This window comes from Phocoena phocoena, chromosome 8, assembly GCF_963924675.1.
Source record: "Phocoena phocoena chromosome 8, mPhoPho1.1, whole genome shotgun sequence".
NCBI lineage: Eukaryota > Metazoa > Chordata > Mammalia > Artiodactyla > Phocoenidae > Phocoena > Phocoena phocoena.
This window is the reverse complement of record NC_089226.1, coordinates 71747791-71761882: the sequence shown is the minus strand read 5'-3', so window position 1 is coordinate 71761882 and position 14092 is coordinate 71747791. Positions and strand designations below refer to the sequence as shown.

The 14092-nt window shown below is 51.2% G+C and overlaps 1 protein-coding gene across 2 annotated transcripts in view; it reads left to right on the top strand.

The window, feature by feature from the left end:
* Positions 1–976: 976 nt before the first annotated feature.
* USH1C (USH1 protein network component harmonin) overlaps positions 977–14092 on the top strand; it is a 52509-nt gene continuing 39393 nt past the window's right edge. The window contains exons 1-4 of one of the 2 annotated variants that reach the window (XM_065881333.1): positions 977–1043; positions 12128–12195; positions 13584–13727; positions 13867–14005. In XM_065881333.1, coding sequence (XP_065737405.1) covers positions 1008–1043; positions 12128–12195; positions 13584–13727; positions 13867–14005 — 387 coding nt within the window. In that variant the 5' untranslated portion in view covers positions 977–1007. Of the gene's footprint in view, positions 1044–12127; positions 12196–13583; positions 13728–13866; positions 14006–14092 lie in introns of those variants that run through there. The other variant, XM_065881332.1, reaches the window with a different exon arrangement.

Sequence of the window (14092 nt, the reverse complement as noted above, 5' to 3'; positions counted from 1 at the left end):
GGAGAACATAGATGATATTTTAAGGTTCTTCTCCAGGAAGGATTTATATCTTAAACTAGGCAATAATTTAGCCCAAATAAAAATAGTCTGCTGACAATACTTCAGCTATTGGTGGTGGGCTGCAAAGGAGGGGCTCTTTAGGTGCCTCTGAAGTTACAGTTGTTCACTGATTTGGGCTGCTGTCCACCTCCTGTCCCCTGTCCCTTGACACGGTGCAAACAGGGCAGGCCCTGACCCTGAGTTAAATCCAAGAGCAAGTGCCATAATTAAAAGTGCCCACTCTTTCCATTCACATCTGTTTTTATCACCCCTCTCCTGGCCCCCTCTTTCCTCTCAGTCTGTCCCAGGGTTGGTTCATCATTATCTTTGCACCCCAGCCCTAGACCTAGGAGTCAAGCAAACTTTGGTTGAATTGAATCGAATGAACCAGATGGGGCCTGGGCCCTGGGTAAAGGTCAGCTGTAAATCAGGATGTCATTGCCAGGCCCTTCTATGCTTCAGTGTGTGTGTGTGTGTGTGTGATTGGAGGGGAGCTAGGGAACGTGGGAGGGGAAGTCAGTTAAGAAGGGGCACTCCCACCCACTGGTTCACCAAGGAATTCACAAAGAGAAGATGTCTTCCAAGTGGCAAAAACCCACAGAGGAATGCACACTGAAGGTGAGATGCCTGGCAGAGGGTGACAGACAGTTTCCTGAGATCCTTTCCCTCAACTGCGTGTGTTTGGGAGCCATTCCAAGTGCAGCGCCAGCCTCAGGTCCAACCACTGGTGCCACCATCACTGACACACACTCCAGCCCGTTTGCTCCTGGGCGTCAGTGAGAGACGACGCGATTCAGGACATGGGTCTCCCGCCTCCCCGCGGCGCCGCCCCACCCGTCCCAGGTCCCGCCCCCTCCCTCCCAGGCCCCGCCTGTCAGGGTCTCCGCCTCTGCCGGCTCGGGGCAACCAAGCACCGGCAGCACCCGAAGGAGCTAGTTGTGTAGCAAGCGGTTCTGTCTGGCTCAGCCATGGACCGGAAGGTGGCCCGAGAATTCCGTCACAAGGTCAGAGCTGCTAGGGGCCCCTCAAGCGCCCCGGACCCCGGAGTCCGGGGCGGAGTGGGTGGGAAGTGGACACCCTCGGCACCACCCCTTGCTTTCCCAGCAGGGCCTGGGGCTTTGGGTGGGCTGGGACCCCGAGGGTCATTTGGTTGCCAGCAGGGATCCCCAGTAAAATGAGGGAGGTGCACTGGGACTCCAGGCATAGGAACCACTAAACTGATCTCCTTAAAGTGTCCTTTCTTTTTCTGCGCTCCAGGTTTGGGATTTCTCTGGGGTTAGAATTCCTTCCAGTCTTGGTCTGAGACAGGATATTTCTCTGAGATAGCCCATAGCGGGCAAACCCCCTCCCTCCCGGTGCTTCCAGCTCTGGGCTGTTGGAACGTGTGGAGAGGGTTTGGGGTAGTGTCTGAGAGGTGAGGACTGTAGAGAGGGGAAGTGGATGCTTCCTTCTGTCTTTTGACCTCAAAATTCCAGTTCGAAGCACTCCAGGCAGCCCCCTCCCCACTTAAGGGCATTTCTGGCGGCCTGAGAAGTAGCTGAGGACCTGGGGCTGGCCAGGGGGCAGTGGGAGGAAGGGAGGAGGCTCAGGCAGTCGGCCAGAGCCTTCGGGCTCTCCCCTGGTGTGTCCCAGTGACGGGCCTCATTGGTGGCCCGGGATCCTCAGAGACCATCACGGAAAGCTACTGGATTTCACCTAGGCTTTCCAGAACTGTTTCCAGAGCTGTGCAGGGGTCACTGAGGTCCTGAGGTCCAAGAGGACCATTTGAGGGGACCCAGTGGACCACCCCACCAGGGCTGAGGATGCCTCAGAGCCCAAGGATAAAGGCAGGGGTGTCTGGAGCTACCCACAGGCCCTGCCTGAGGGACGGGTGACAGTACCTTGAGGCCTGCCCAGAGGGGCAGTGTCTTTAGACCAAGCCAACCCCCTTCCCAGGCCTGGGGGGCAGAGGTCAGGTAGGCAACGTCAGGATGCTTAGCCCCTCTCTCACCACACAGAGGCCCAGGGGAGCCCAAGGAGCCAGCCAGTGTGGAGGCCACAGGGGCTAAAAGCCAGGGGCTTGGGGCTAGGGGCCGACGGTCAGTTGTCCATTGAAGAAACATGTTTTGAGCACCCACTCCGTGCCAGACCCAGCCTGTGCCCTCAAATTGCTGGTCATTTGGATGGGAGGCAGACCCTACACTAATAACTACCCACAACTGGGTGCTGAGTGTTGGAATCAAGGTTTGGTGGGGGGACAGAGAGAGCAGCTCATACTGGTGGAAGTCTTCTGAAAATGAGGCCTTGGGATCCCAAGGGTGAGAGATAACCGGAAGTTCAAGCAAGAGTTTGGGGGCTGGCAGATAGCAAGGGGAGTGTGAGACAGTGTTCACCAGTGCATCCTGTTGCAAAGGGACTTGAGGGGAGAAATTTCAGCCGCTGAGGCCGTTTGGTGAGTGTAGATTTCAGACAACCCACGTTGAAAGAGCACAACTGCCCGTCCCCCACCCCAAGATGACTCAGGCTTGAATTTCAGTTTCCTGCCCCTGGGCTGAAAATAATGTCGGTCCTCTTTTGTCTTCTCCTCATGGGGTACTTTTCTCTGCCTCTTTGAGAGAATTATATCTGGAGTCCCTGGTGTCTGACTCAGCCCCTGGGTTAGCCCCTATTCCTCTTCCACAGGCCCCATGGGCTCCAAAGGGCCTCAAGCCTCTGTGTTTCCACTGCCCTGCTCTTCCGCATCACGAAAGTCATTACCTATTAATGCCCCTGTGTGAGCAGGCAGGGCATGCTGGGCAAGGCTGGGGCTGGACTTTGTGCCCTGTTGCTTCGGACGCAGCAGCAACCTTCCCCTCCCAGGGTGGAGGCAGCAGCAACCTTCCCCTCCCAGGGTGGAGATCATCTAGGAACTGTGGAGAGAAGATGAAGCAGCAGAGGAGAGACCTTGCCTGTTTACTGCTTTCTAAGAAGTCCCTTCCTTAGAGTTTCAGAGCAAATTCACCCCTTGGGAATGGTTTGTAATCTAAATAAATTCTTAGTCATTGGAGGTAACATTTTAAAGGTAGTGTGTTGTCATGGAAAGTGCTGTGTGACCTGGAGCAAGTTATTAACCTCTCTGTGCCTCAGTTCTCCAATTTGTTAAATAGGGATAACAATAATATTTAGTACGTTTATTGTTAGTACCAGATGAAATCTACACATGTGTAGGAAGCTTAAATAGACCCTTTTACTTAGTGAAGCCTCAACAGATGTCCACTGTTGTCTGTTGTCTGAAGTTAGGTAGAACTGGGGTCAAATCTCAATCCTGTCACTCACTGCCAGTGAGACCTTGGGCAAGCAATCTCGCTGAGCTTTAGTTTCCTTAACTTTGCGATGAGGTTCATAGTGCTTACCCCACAAGACAGTTAGGATTAAATAGGAATTCAAACACTGGCTTCTCTGGTCATTTGGTAACCATTTGGTAAATGACCACACTGTTCCCAGCTGATACCTGCAGAGCACCCTGTTGGATGAGCCAACAGTCTCCAGGCCATTGAACAGGGACTGTTGGGTTTGTGCAGTTTCCCCAAGGCCACCAGCAGACCAGCAGTACTTGCATGTCCTTCCCGGTCACAGCCTTGGAGTCAGGATACCAAGGTGAGGGGAGGGAGCAACAGAGACTAAGACTTCTACCCGAGAGAACCAGCTTTTCTTTCTTTTTTTTTTTTTTTTTGAGAACCAGCTTATCAAAAGAGGGCTGCCCCTGTGCTCACTGCATCTGCATGTTGCAGGAACTTGGTGACTCATTTGCTCAAAACTTATTTATTGACTGTTCAATCATACATTTATGGGCATCTATACTGTACCCTGCCCAAAGCTAGGAATCTGACAGAAGAGGTTGGGGGAATAAATAAGAAGGTCAGAAAGAGCCTCTACATTCTAGGGATTTGCTAATCAGTCATTCATTCATGCATGCAATAAATATTGACTGAGCTACTAATATATGCTGGGCAGTACTAACCATTGAATAAGAAAACAAAGTCTCTGCCCTCTTAGAGAGCACTTTCTAGTGGGGAAGACAGACAGTTAACAAGTAAACCAAAGTATCATATATGAAAGTATCATATAATGCCAAGTAGTAATGAATGCTATGAAAAAAATAAACTGGGGTGAGGGGATAAAGAGTGACAAGATAGTACTTTTTATAGGATAGTCAGGGAAACCTCTCTGAAGAAGTGATATTTGAGGAAAGACATAAAAGAAATGAGGGAAGGAGCCATGGGGATACATGTAGAAGAGCATTCCAGGAAGAGGAAACAGCAAGTACAAAGGCCCTGAGGCAAGCATTTGCTTGCCTTCTTTAGGAACAGCAAGTAGGATGGTGTTTCCGAGAAGAATTATGGAATGAAGAGCGCTAGGGGGTGGATCAGAGGGGTGGTGGAGTCCTGATAGGCCATACTCAGGATTTTGGGTTTTGTTCTAAGTGAGAGAAGCCAGCTGGGGAGTGACGTGACTGAATTACATTTTAAAAGAATTGCTCTGACTGCTGGTAGAGAACAGACTGAGAGGACCAAGGGTAGAAAAGGGACCCTCACTTAGGAGGCTTCTGAAGTAGCCCAGGGCACAGGGAGGGGAGGGGGGCGTTGGACCAGGTGGAGTAGCCAAACCGAGGATACATGTTCAAGGTAGACCTGACAGGCTTTGCTGATGGGATTGGCTGTGGGTGTTGAGAAAAAGGTATCAAGGGTGAGACTATGTGCTGGGAGGAGGAGCAGGTTGGTGGGGACAGAGCGGGAGGTGGTGGAAACCAAGAGCTCCATTTTGAATGTTTTATGTTTGAGATGCCTTTTAGATCTCCAAGTACAGAGGTGACTAAGAATGCCCTCTTGCACTGTTGGTGGGAATGTAAATTGATACAGCCACTATGGAGAACAGTATGGAGGTTCCTTTAAAAACTAAAAACAGAACTACCATATGACCCAGCAGTCCCACTCCTGGGCATATACCCTGAGAAAACCATAATTCAAAAAGAGTCATGTACCACAATGTTCATTACAGCTGTATTTACAATAGCCAGGACATGGAAGCAACCTAAGTGTCCATCGACAGATGAATGGATAAAGATGAGTGGCACGTATACACAATGGAATATTACTCAGCCATAAAAAGAAATGAAATTGAGTTATTTGTAGTGAGGTGGATGGATCTAGAGTCTGTCATACAGAGTGAAGTAAGTCAGAAAGAGAAAAACAAATACCGTATGCTAACACATATATATGGAATCTAAAAAAAAAAGATGGTTCTGAAGAACCTAGGGGCAGGACATGAATAAAGACACAGATGTAGAGTATGGACTTGAGGACACAGGGAGGGGGAAGGGTAAGCTGGGACGAAGTGAGAGAGTGGCATGGACATACATACACTGCCAAACGTAAAATATAGATAGCTAGTGGGAAGCAGCCACATAGCACAGGGAGATCAGCTCGGTGCTTTGTGACCACCTAGAGGGGTGGGATAGGGAGGGTGGGAGGGAGACGCAAGAGGGAGGAGATATGGGGATATATGTATATGTATAGCTGATTCACTTTGTTATAAAGCAGAAACTAACACACCATTGTAAAGCAATTATACTCCAATAAAGATGTTTAAAAAAATATATCTATATATATATTTTAAAAAAAAGAAGGCCAGTAGCTGTAGGAGTGTGAAAATCAGGGGAGAGGTCTGTGCTAGGATAAGCCTCAGTGAATCCTCGGAGAATAGATGGTACTTAAACCCCAGAGACTGATGAGGTCACTTAGGGACACAGTGTAGATGGAAAGAAGACCCAGAACAGAGCCCGGAGCACCCCAATCTGTAGAGGAGAGGAAGAGGAGAAGAAATAGCAAGGACGGCAGGAGAACCAGCAGAAGGAGGGAGTGATTGGCTATGCCCAGCCCTGGGTCAGATGCTACCAACTAGGTAGCATGACACGAGTCTCTTGAAAAGATGAAGGACAATAAAACATGGGTCAAATAAATCCAGTACTATCTAGGATGCACAATGTGAAGGCCTGGGCAGAAGTAGAGCAAGATCCATTCACCCCAGCAACATTTATGGAGGGTCCACTCTCTGCCAGCTGCTGAGAACGTGGAATTTGTGTTCATTTATTCTTACTTAGTTTAATTAACAAAAACTTAGAACTTACTACTTTCCAGGCACTGTTCTAAGTATTTAACAACTATTAACTCAATGAATAATTAAAAAAACAATTTTTAATCTCTCATAGAATGATGAAGTCCTATGAGATACTTTTATCCCCATTTTACAGATGAGGAAACTGAAGCACAGAGATGTGCAAACTCAGACGGGGAAGGGACTTGTGGCCTCACTCCCCACCTTCCCCTAGGCCTGTGTCGGGACCAGATACAGATTAGTGAGAGACAGTCAGGTGAAGAAAGGAAGTCCACCACAGCTTGGTGAGTCCCGTGGCAGAGGTGGGGACAAAGTGCCATCCTGTGCACAGAGAATGACAGGACAGGCTTTGTGGCGGAGCCTGAGGAAAGGCTTGACCAAGGAGAGCTGGTATTTGAGGAGACTTGCAGGTGGAGGAAGAGCTCTAGAGAAGAACTGCTGGTACCACCAGTACTAATAGCTAAGGTTTCACACCAGCCATGGTCGCAGCAGGAAGCAGGTGGCTCATCCAAATGGGAAACTGAAGAGTTTTATGAAGGGACTGCATAAGGGGAAGGGCAGGGATGGCTGAGCTGACAAGGCGTGGTAACACAGCCTGAGAGGAGCAGCAGCTGGAGGCCAGGGGCTCCTGAAGGGGCAACGGAAGGGGCTTCCAGAGCAAGGGAGAGCGTGGCTGCAAGAGAGACGCCCAGTCAGATGCTGCAGCCTCAGCTGGGGGCACCTGCCTCGTGGTGGTCCAGCATGGAGGGAGCCGGGGAATCAGAACCCCACTCCCTTTCTCCCCAGGCCCTCTCACCACACCCTGGCTGAACACAGCAGGAAGCAGAGGGCAGGGGGCCCATGCAAAGCTTCCTGGGACATAAAACTGGGTGGAGGAGGCGGGGTTGTGGGTCTGGAGGCAAAAAGGAAGAGATCCAGCGCACATTTTAGAGCCCTTGAAATTTTGGAGTCCTGGGCACTGTCCTAAGTACTTTATATACACTCATTCATTTAATCCCCACCACAGCCCCAGGAGGGCAAATGTCACCTAGCGGAACAACATGCATTATTTAACTTGCTTCTTGCTCTCTTTCTCCATCTTTGGCTGGGTGCATGCAAGGAGTTGAATTTGCATAAGCTGAAGGTTGTGTGCTTCCGCTGTGCGACTGTTCTGAAAGGCCAGTCCATATGCAGGAAGGCAGGGAGATGAGGCTGGAGAGGGCTCAAGGCCAAAGCCAGAATTTGCCTCCACTGCCCCAGACACGAGGCCTGAACCTTATGAGGGGGGAGATGCACCTCCCCCCCACACCATGCAGGCCAATAACACTGAGCCAGCTGAGCATCTGTCAGAGAATGCCCATGCTGGATGGAGGGGACCAGACACAAGTTGGGTGGGAATGGGGGATTGATGTGATAAAGAGACCCCCACACAGTTTTTTGTAGATGGTGGCCTCATTAGGGCTTCTGTGCCCATCATCAAGGGGAATCCAAGAAAAGGAAAAGCTTTCTAAATCTAGCTATAGAAAGAAGACACGGTCTTGCACACAGTAGGTGCTCAGTAAATGTGTATTGGACAAATGCAAACAAGAAAGTTCTGTCTGGTAAGTGGATATCATGTGGGAGTTAGAAAACAAGCAGGGGTTTTGGAGCCAGCAGGCATCTCATCTCTCCCACTTCTCTGAGCCTCGATTTCCTCATCTGTCTAATGGGGATAATAATATCCATCCACTTAGAGGGTTGTTGGGAGGTTAAAGATAATGCAAGTAAAGTTCTTCAGACATGATGGCCAGTCTGTAAGGAGAGTCTGTACTGAATGAGGGAGCCTCGGACTGGGAGGCCCGTAAGGAGGCTCTGGGCTGGGCACGGTCAGAAAAGACTCTAGAAGAGGGGGCTTGGACTCCCCTTAAATGAAGGCAGGGGTCAGGTGGGAGGAGGGAGGGCAATCCCTCTTGCTTGGGTCTGGGACCTACTCTTCGTGAGCAGTGGGAACTGAGCTGAGAGGAGCCAGATCCAGGAGGCTGTGTACTAAGGAGCCATGGGAAGGTGACTGGAGTGGGCGGAGAGGAAGGAAGGAAGGCTCTAGTCTAAGGCTAAAGGAGTTCATTGGTCATTCAGCAGACACACTGTGCACCCGTGTGCATGGCACGGTGCTGTTGAAGACCTACTTTGTGGGTTACAGGTACCTGAGCTCAAGGTTTCAGGAGAATGGTACAAAGGGCCCGAGGGCAGGGTTCACTGAAGCTGATCCTTGGACTGGTGCTGGGCAGCCCCCCCCTGGGGAGTTTGCTTGAACCCAGATTCCAGGAGGAGGGGATACCATATACATTTTTAAAATATTTAAAAAGTGAAATTTGAATTACAGTGGTGAGGTTACTGCATGTTTGGGCTTCTAGAGAAAGTTCCATGCTTCTCAGTTGTCTTTCTCGGTTCCTTTTAAAGCCCAGAGGCTGAGGTGTGACTGTGTGTTTTCACTCGGGTGTGGTCAGAGAACAAAGCAGTGCTATTATCCCTGAGTCTCTCTGGAGACATTCCCCCCGGTGGAGAATGGTCAGGGTCACCAGAGTACCACCATTTTGATTTATCACTTACATTTGTACTTAAAGAGCATTTTACATAAACCGGGTATGTTTTCCCAGATATAATGGTATGTGGATAATTTTTTAAATGGACGAGTTGAATTTCTGGGGGTCGATGAAACATTCTGAGTGAGGATGGGAAGGTTCCAATGTGTTGGGGGAAGGGTCTGTTCAGCTGCAGCCTGAGTCCCACTAGGGGAATGATGGAGATCCCCAAGGAGATGACCCTGGAGGAGCAGGTAAGGGCAGAACTGAAGGCCAGGATTGGAGTGACCTAAGCGGTGAGAGTGGATGGACATGAGGCTAAAGAGCTGAACTTTGCAGGCTGCCTCAGAGGGAGACTGGTAGGATGTGGTTTCTCAGTGGGGCCTCTGGATGCAGTGGTCAGCATTGGAGGGCTGCCCACAAGGACCAGGAACCTGGGACCCCCGAGAATAGGCTCTTTCCACAAAGAGCATCTCCAGGCATTCTGTGCTTGGCCCAGGAGGGCAGAAAAGCAGAACCCTAGACTCTAACATTGGAAATTGCCTTTGTCTTCCATTCCCACTCTCTACCCAGTGCCTAAGTGCTGTCTACCAGGAACAGTGCCTCACTTCTTACATTTAATGATGCAGCAGGAGGCATTTCTGCAAGGAGAGGTGGGAGACAGCTTCAGTCTTAAGGCCTCAGTGAATAAGAAATTTCCCTCTCCTCTACTTTGTCTTATGTCACCACCCATGGCTGGAATTGAGCTAGAAGCCCTTTGGTTGGGCTCTCCTCACTGCAATCAGAGCAGATGGGATTTTTATGCTTCCTTAGAGAACAGAACATCTGCGGTTCCAGGAGTCATCCAAAAGATGTTGTGTTTTCTTTCTTGTTACGAACCAAACCCAAAGGGTTTTCTTAATAGTACAGAGGAGAGTGGTGGGGATTAGAGATAAGGGAGATCCTCTTGAGAGCAAAGCATTTGAAATTTTGGCCTAAACAGGCCCTGGAATTTTTTCCTCTGGAAGGCCTGACTCATCCACGCAGTGGTGCCAGCAGGAAGAGCATAGGCTTTGGAATCAGATAGACCAAGGTTCAAATCTTAGCTCTTGTCTTTTATTAGCTGTGGGACCTTGAATGAGATGGCTTAACCTCTCTGGTCTTCAGTTTCCTCATCTGCAAAATGGTGTGAGAACATCGGCCTTGTAGGGCTGGTGAGATAGACAAATGGAATAAAGCCCAGAAAAGCTCCTGGTGCCATCCCATGATGCAAATACTATTTCCCTTCCCCTTCTGTTCCAATGATTCCCTTTCTCCCATCTGATTGTGGGTGTACCAGGAGGCAGGGGGATGGACAAATCCATCTGATGCTTATTTATTGACCACTTACTATGCGTTAGTCACAAGAGATTTGGAACAAACAGACCTCATCTTTCCCTCATGGGGTTTTCTGTCTGATGAAGGAAACAGACCAATTCACAAAAAAGCAAGCCTTTAATTACAAATTGTGACGGTTACAGTGAAGGAATTGAAGCATCTCTGGGGTGTGGGCGTGCGTTCTGTTTAGGTAGGTGAGCAGGGAGACCTCCCTGGGGAGGAGGCCAGCCATGCAGGGGAGAGGGGAAGCAGTCCAGGCAGAGAAAGCAGCACATGTGATGGCCCTGAGGCTAGAGCGAGTGTGGCCCAGTGGGAAGCCCTGAAAGGAGGCCCGTGCAACCAGTCAGGAGCTGAAGTTGGGCTTTGATAAGTTAAGGTAAAGAATTTGGATCTGAATCTTGTTTTGAGTACAATGAGAAGCTATTAAGTACTCAAGTGATATGATCCAATTTATTTAAGGATTTCTGGCCCCTGATCCTAGGGAAATTAAGAATTTTTCTCTGCTCAGACTCCTCTTCCACAGCCGCAGGTGGGCAGCCCAGGCCTATCTTGACGCTGTTCCCCACCCCTCTCTTGCAGGCCCAGGCAGAGCAGGGAGCGAGAGTCCAGGCTGGACCCTCATAGAGATGAGCTTTTGGAGGTACCCACTTCTGTGGTGTGTGTAAAAGCCCGGGCTACCACCTAAGGTTCAGTACCACCCACTGTAGCTGATGCTTCTGTCCCCCATCTTCTGGCTAGCTGGGAGCCCCTGGCCTGGAGGAGAGGGGCAGTGAAGTGGGAGAAAGCAGCAGTACCCTTCTTGGAGCAGGTGGGATATAAACTTCTGTAGCTCCTGAAGCCCAACTGTGAGTCAGTGAGTGCAGGTTAAGCCTCCTAGGTTATTCTCATCTTTAATGAAATGCTCAGCCTAATTCTAGAGGGACGGGGGTACAGCTAGGTGGAGACAAGAAATCTGTATTCTGTACCCTTCCTGTTCAGCCCAGAAATCCCAAGGGCTGGGCCCAGTACGTCCTCTCTGTGTTGGGACAGACAGATTTCCCCCAACCTTCCAGAGTCCTTAAGATGCCCATAGAAAAAGGCAAAGATGCTCTGGCCCTCCTCTGAGGACCAATCAGGTGGGAGCTTCCAGCTTCCAGCAGCAGCTTCTCCCTCTGTGGGCTGAGGCCCTGGACCATGCTGTTGGGCCTGGAAGCTGGAGGAGGGAGGGACCCAAGGACCCCTCGAGCCTCCACCCTGCCCTCTTACTCAGTCCTGGGCTGAAGAGAGAGCTAAGGATATAGTGCACAGAGATTCACACTGAGCTGTCCCAGGGAGTGGAATCTGGGGCTCCTGGCCCACCAGCTCCCCTGGGACTGAGGTGCTAATGAAACAGCTCTTGACCCTGACCTTGGACTCCCAGCCATTGACGTCAGTGAAGTTGAAATAATGTAACCCGATTCTCCCCTTGGGGTGGTGGGGGAGTCATACAGGGGCCTGGGAAGGGGAAGGACTGACCAGAAGTCAGGGCCGACCCAGCTTAGGCCGGGACTGGACAAGGAAGAATCCAGTGGTAGGGCGCTCCCGGCCGGTGGGATGTGCTCTGTGAGCGAGTGGCCTAAATCCTTTCTGAAAGCAGTTATCTGGCACTACAGCCACCATCAGGTAAGACAGTGGGCTTCTTCCAGAGCGGGGAGCTGACGTTGGTGTTGCCACCCTGGACACAGATGACATAGCCATGGAGGTGATCGGCAGCATGGCTGCCATGGGGGTGCATTGCTGTCACGTGGGGGTTCACATGTATGGTATGCGTGTGCATCCGTGTGCACACGTGTCACTCCACCTGGGGACGAGGCTCAGCCTGACCACGTCGGACGCTTAGAGGTACTCCTAGGGCCACATCGGGGTGGTCTGCGCAGTCTGATGTGTTGGAGTCAGGGGGCCACCCTGGCTCTGGCTTCCTTCCTCTTCTCACAACCCTGAGGAGATGTGGAGGAGGTCCCCCAGCAGGGGCCTCCCCTTCCTTGCGATCTGCTATCGGGGTGCTGGGCCTGGAGTTGTAATTCTGCCTTTGGGTTTTCCAGGTGGATTTTCTGATTGAAAATGATGCAGAAAAGGACTATCTCTATGATGTGTTGCGGATGTACCACCAGTAAGTGTACTGGGTCCAGCTCCTGTGGGCCACCCCGGGTACCTCTGTCTTCAGGGGAGCCTGGGATGGATTGTTCTGAGACAGGAGGACCTCCCCCTCTTATCCTGGGGGGCTCAGGGAGGCTGATGCTCGGTGTTCCTGGGAATCAAATAGACACGCCACTCACTTGTCTCAGCAAATATTTACACAAATACATTGTGTATGGCTCTGTGCTAGTGGATAGGGGTACACGTATAAGCAAGACAGACTGGTTGCTGCCATCTAGTTGCTTACAGTCTGATGGGGGAGGCTGTCAGGTAGCCAGATAGGTTCAACAGAGTGTGATTGCTAGGATAGGACAGGAAATGCCAGCTGGTCCCAGTGCCGGCATCAGATGTCTGTTATCGCTCACCCGCTTTTTGATTCATTCAGTAACATTTATAAGCTCCTGCCACTGGCCGGGCACCATGCAGAATGTGGAAATGAAAAACTACTTCCTTTCCTCAACTAACTTGTGGCTTAGTTGGGGGAGATGGACAGACACTAGCAACACAAGGAACTCTAATACAAGTTCCAGTGAAATAACTGCTGAGTAGAGGTAAAAGCAGGAATGTAAAGAAAGGAGTTCTCAGTTCTGACTGTGGAGGGAGGATCGAGAAGGCTTGAGCCAGGTTTTTGAAGGGTAAGAAGGATTTTGCTGGGTGGGAATATCAGGGAAGGACATTCCAAGATGAGAGATCAACATTAGCAACGGTTTAGAGATGTGAAAGCACAGGTTGTGACAGAGACCATAACAGCTACCAGCCTGGGCAGTTCCACAGAAACAGGTCATGGAGGCCCTGAGCCTACCAAGAAGGATGGACTGTGTCCTCTGGGCAGTGGGGAGCCATCGAAGGGTTTTGAGAAGAGGAGCAATTTACATTTTAAAAAAAGACGGGCTGAGAGTGAGCCAGTCAGCTGGCAGCTGGAGAGGTGCTGGCCCCAGACGTTGAGGGTCTGAACGGTCAGAGGTGGAGGCTTGTGAGAGATAGTTTAAGGCTGCAGCTCAGAGCAGGAAACAAGGGGATGAGAGGGCTCACTGCGATCTCACAGAGGTTTCCTGTCTGGAAGGATGCTGGGCTTCAGAAGTAGGCAGAGCTGACTTTGAATCCTGGCTTGATTTCATCCGCAGGATGAGTTAACAACCCCTACTTCGATGGTTTCCTTGAGATACTTACATGGGAGAACGGACTCTTCTGAGGCACCCGACCCATCGTTAGGGGCTCTGGGCATTTCAGGAGAGTCCTCCTCAATTCCAAGGCCTGGGCCCAGTGGGTGGGGACCCAGCCCAGGACTGCTTCCTCTGGGAATCCTGGGGTCTCAGAGGTCATGGCTAAGGGGGAGGCTTCAGGGTCCCTGTGTCTCTGCAGAACCATGGACGTGGCCGTGCTTGTGGGAGACCTGAAGCTGGTCATCAACGAGCCCAGCCGCCTGCCCCTGTTTGACGCCATCAGGCCTCTGATCCCACTGAAGCACCAGGTGGAGTACGACCAACTAACCCCCCGGCGCTCCAGGTGCGGAGAGAGCCACAGGCTGGAGGCGGGGTGGGGGGAGAGGTCACCCTGGGATGTACAGGGTTGCTCACAAGTGGATGGGGCAGCGCTGGCCATCAGGCCAGAGATGGGCCGTCACCGACCCCTCCTCCCTTGGCAGGAAGCTGAAGGAGGTGCGTCTGGACCGGCTGCACCCCGAAGGCCTTGGCCTCAGCGTGCGTGGTGGCCTTGAGTTTGGCTGTGGGCTCTTCATCTCCCACCTCATCAAAGGTGGCCAGGCAGACAGCGTCGGGCTCCAGGTGAGTGAGCAGAGCTCAAGGAATGTGGGGACCAAGCCCTCAGGCTTCCTGCCTCCCCCTCATTCACTCACTAGGCTGTGTGGTGTA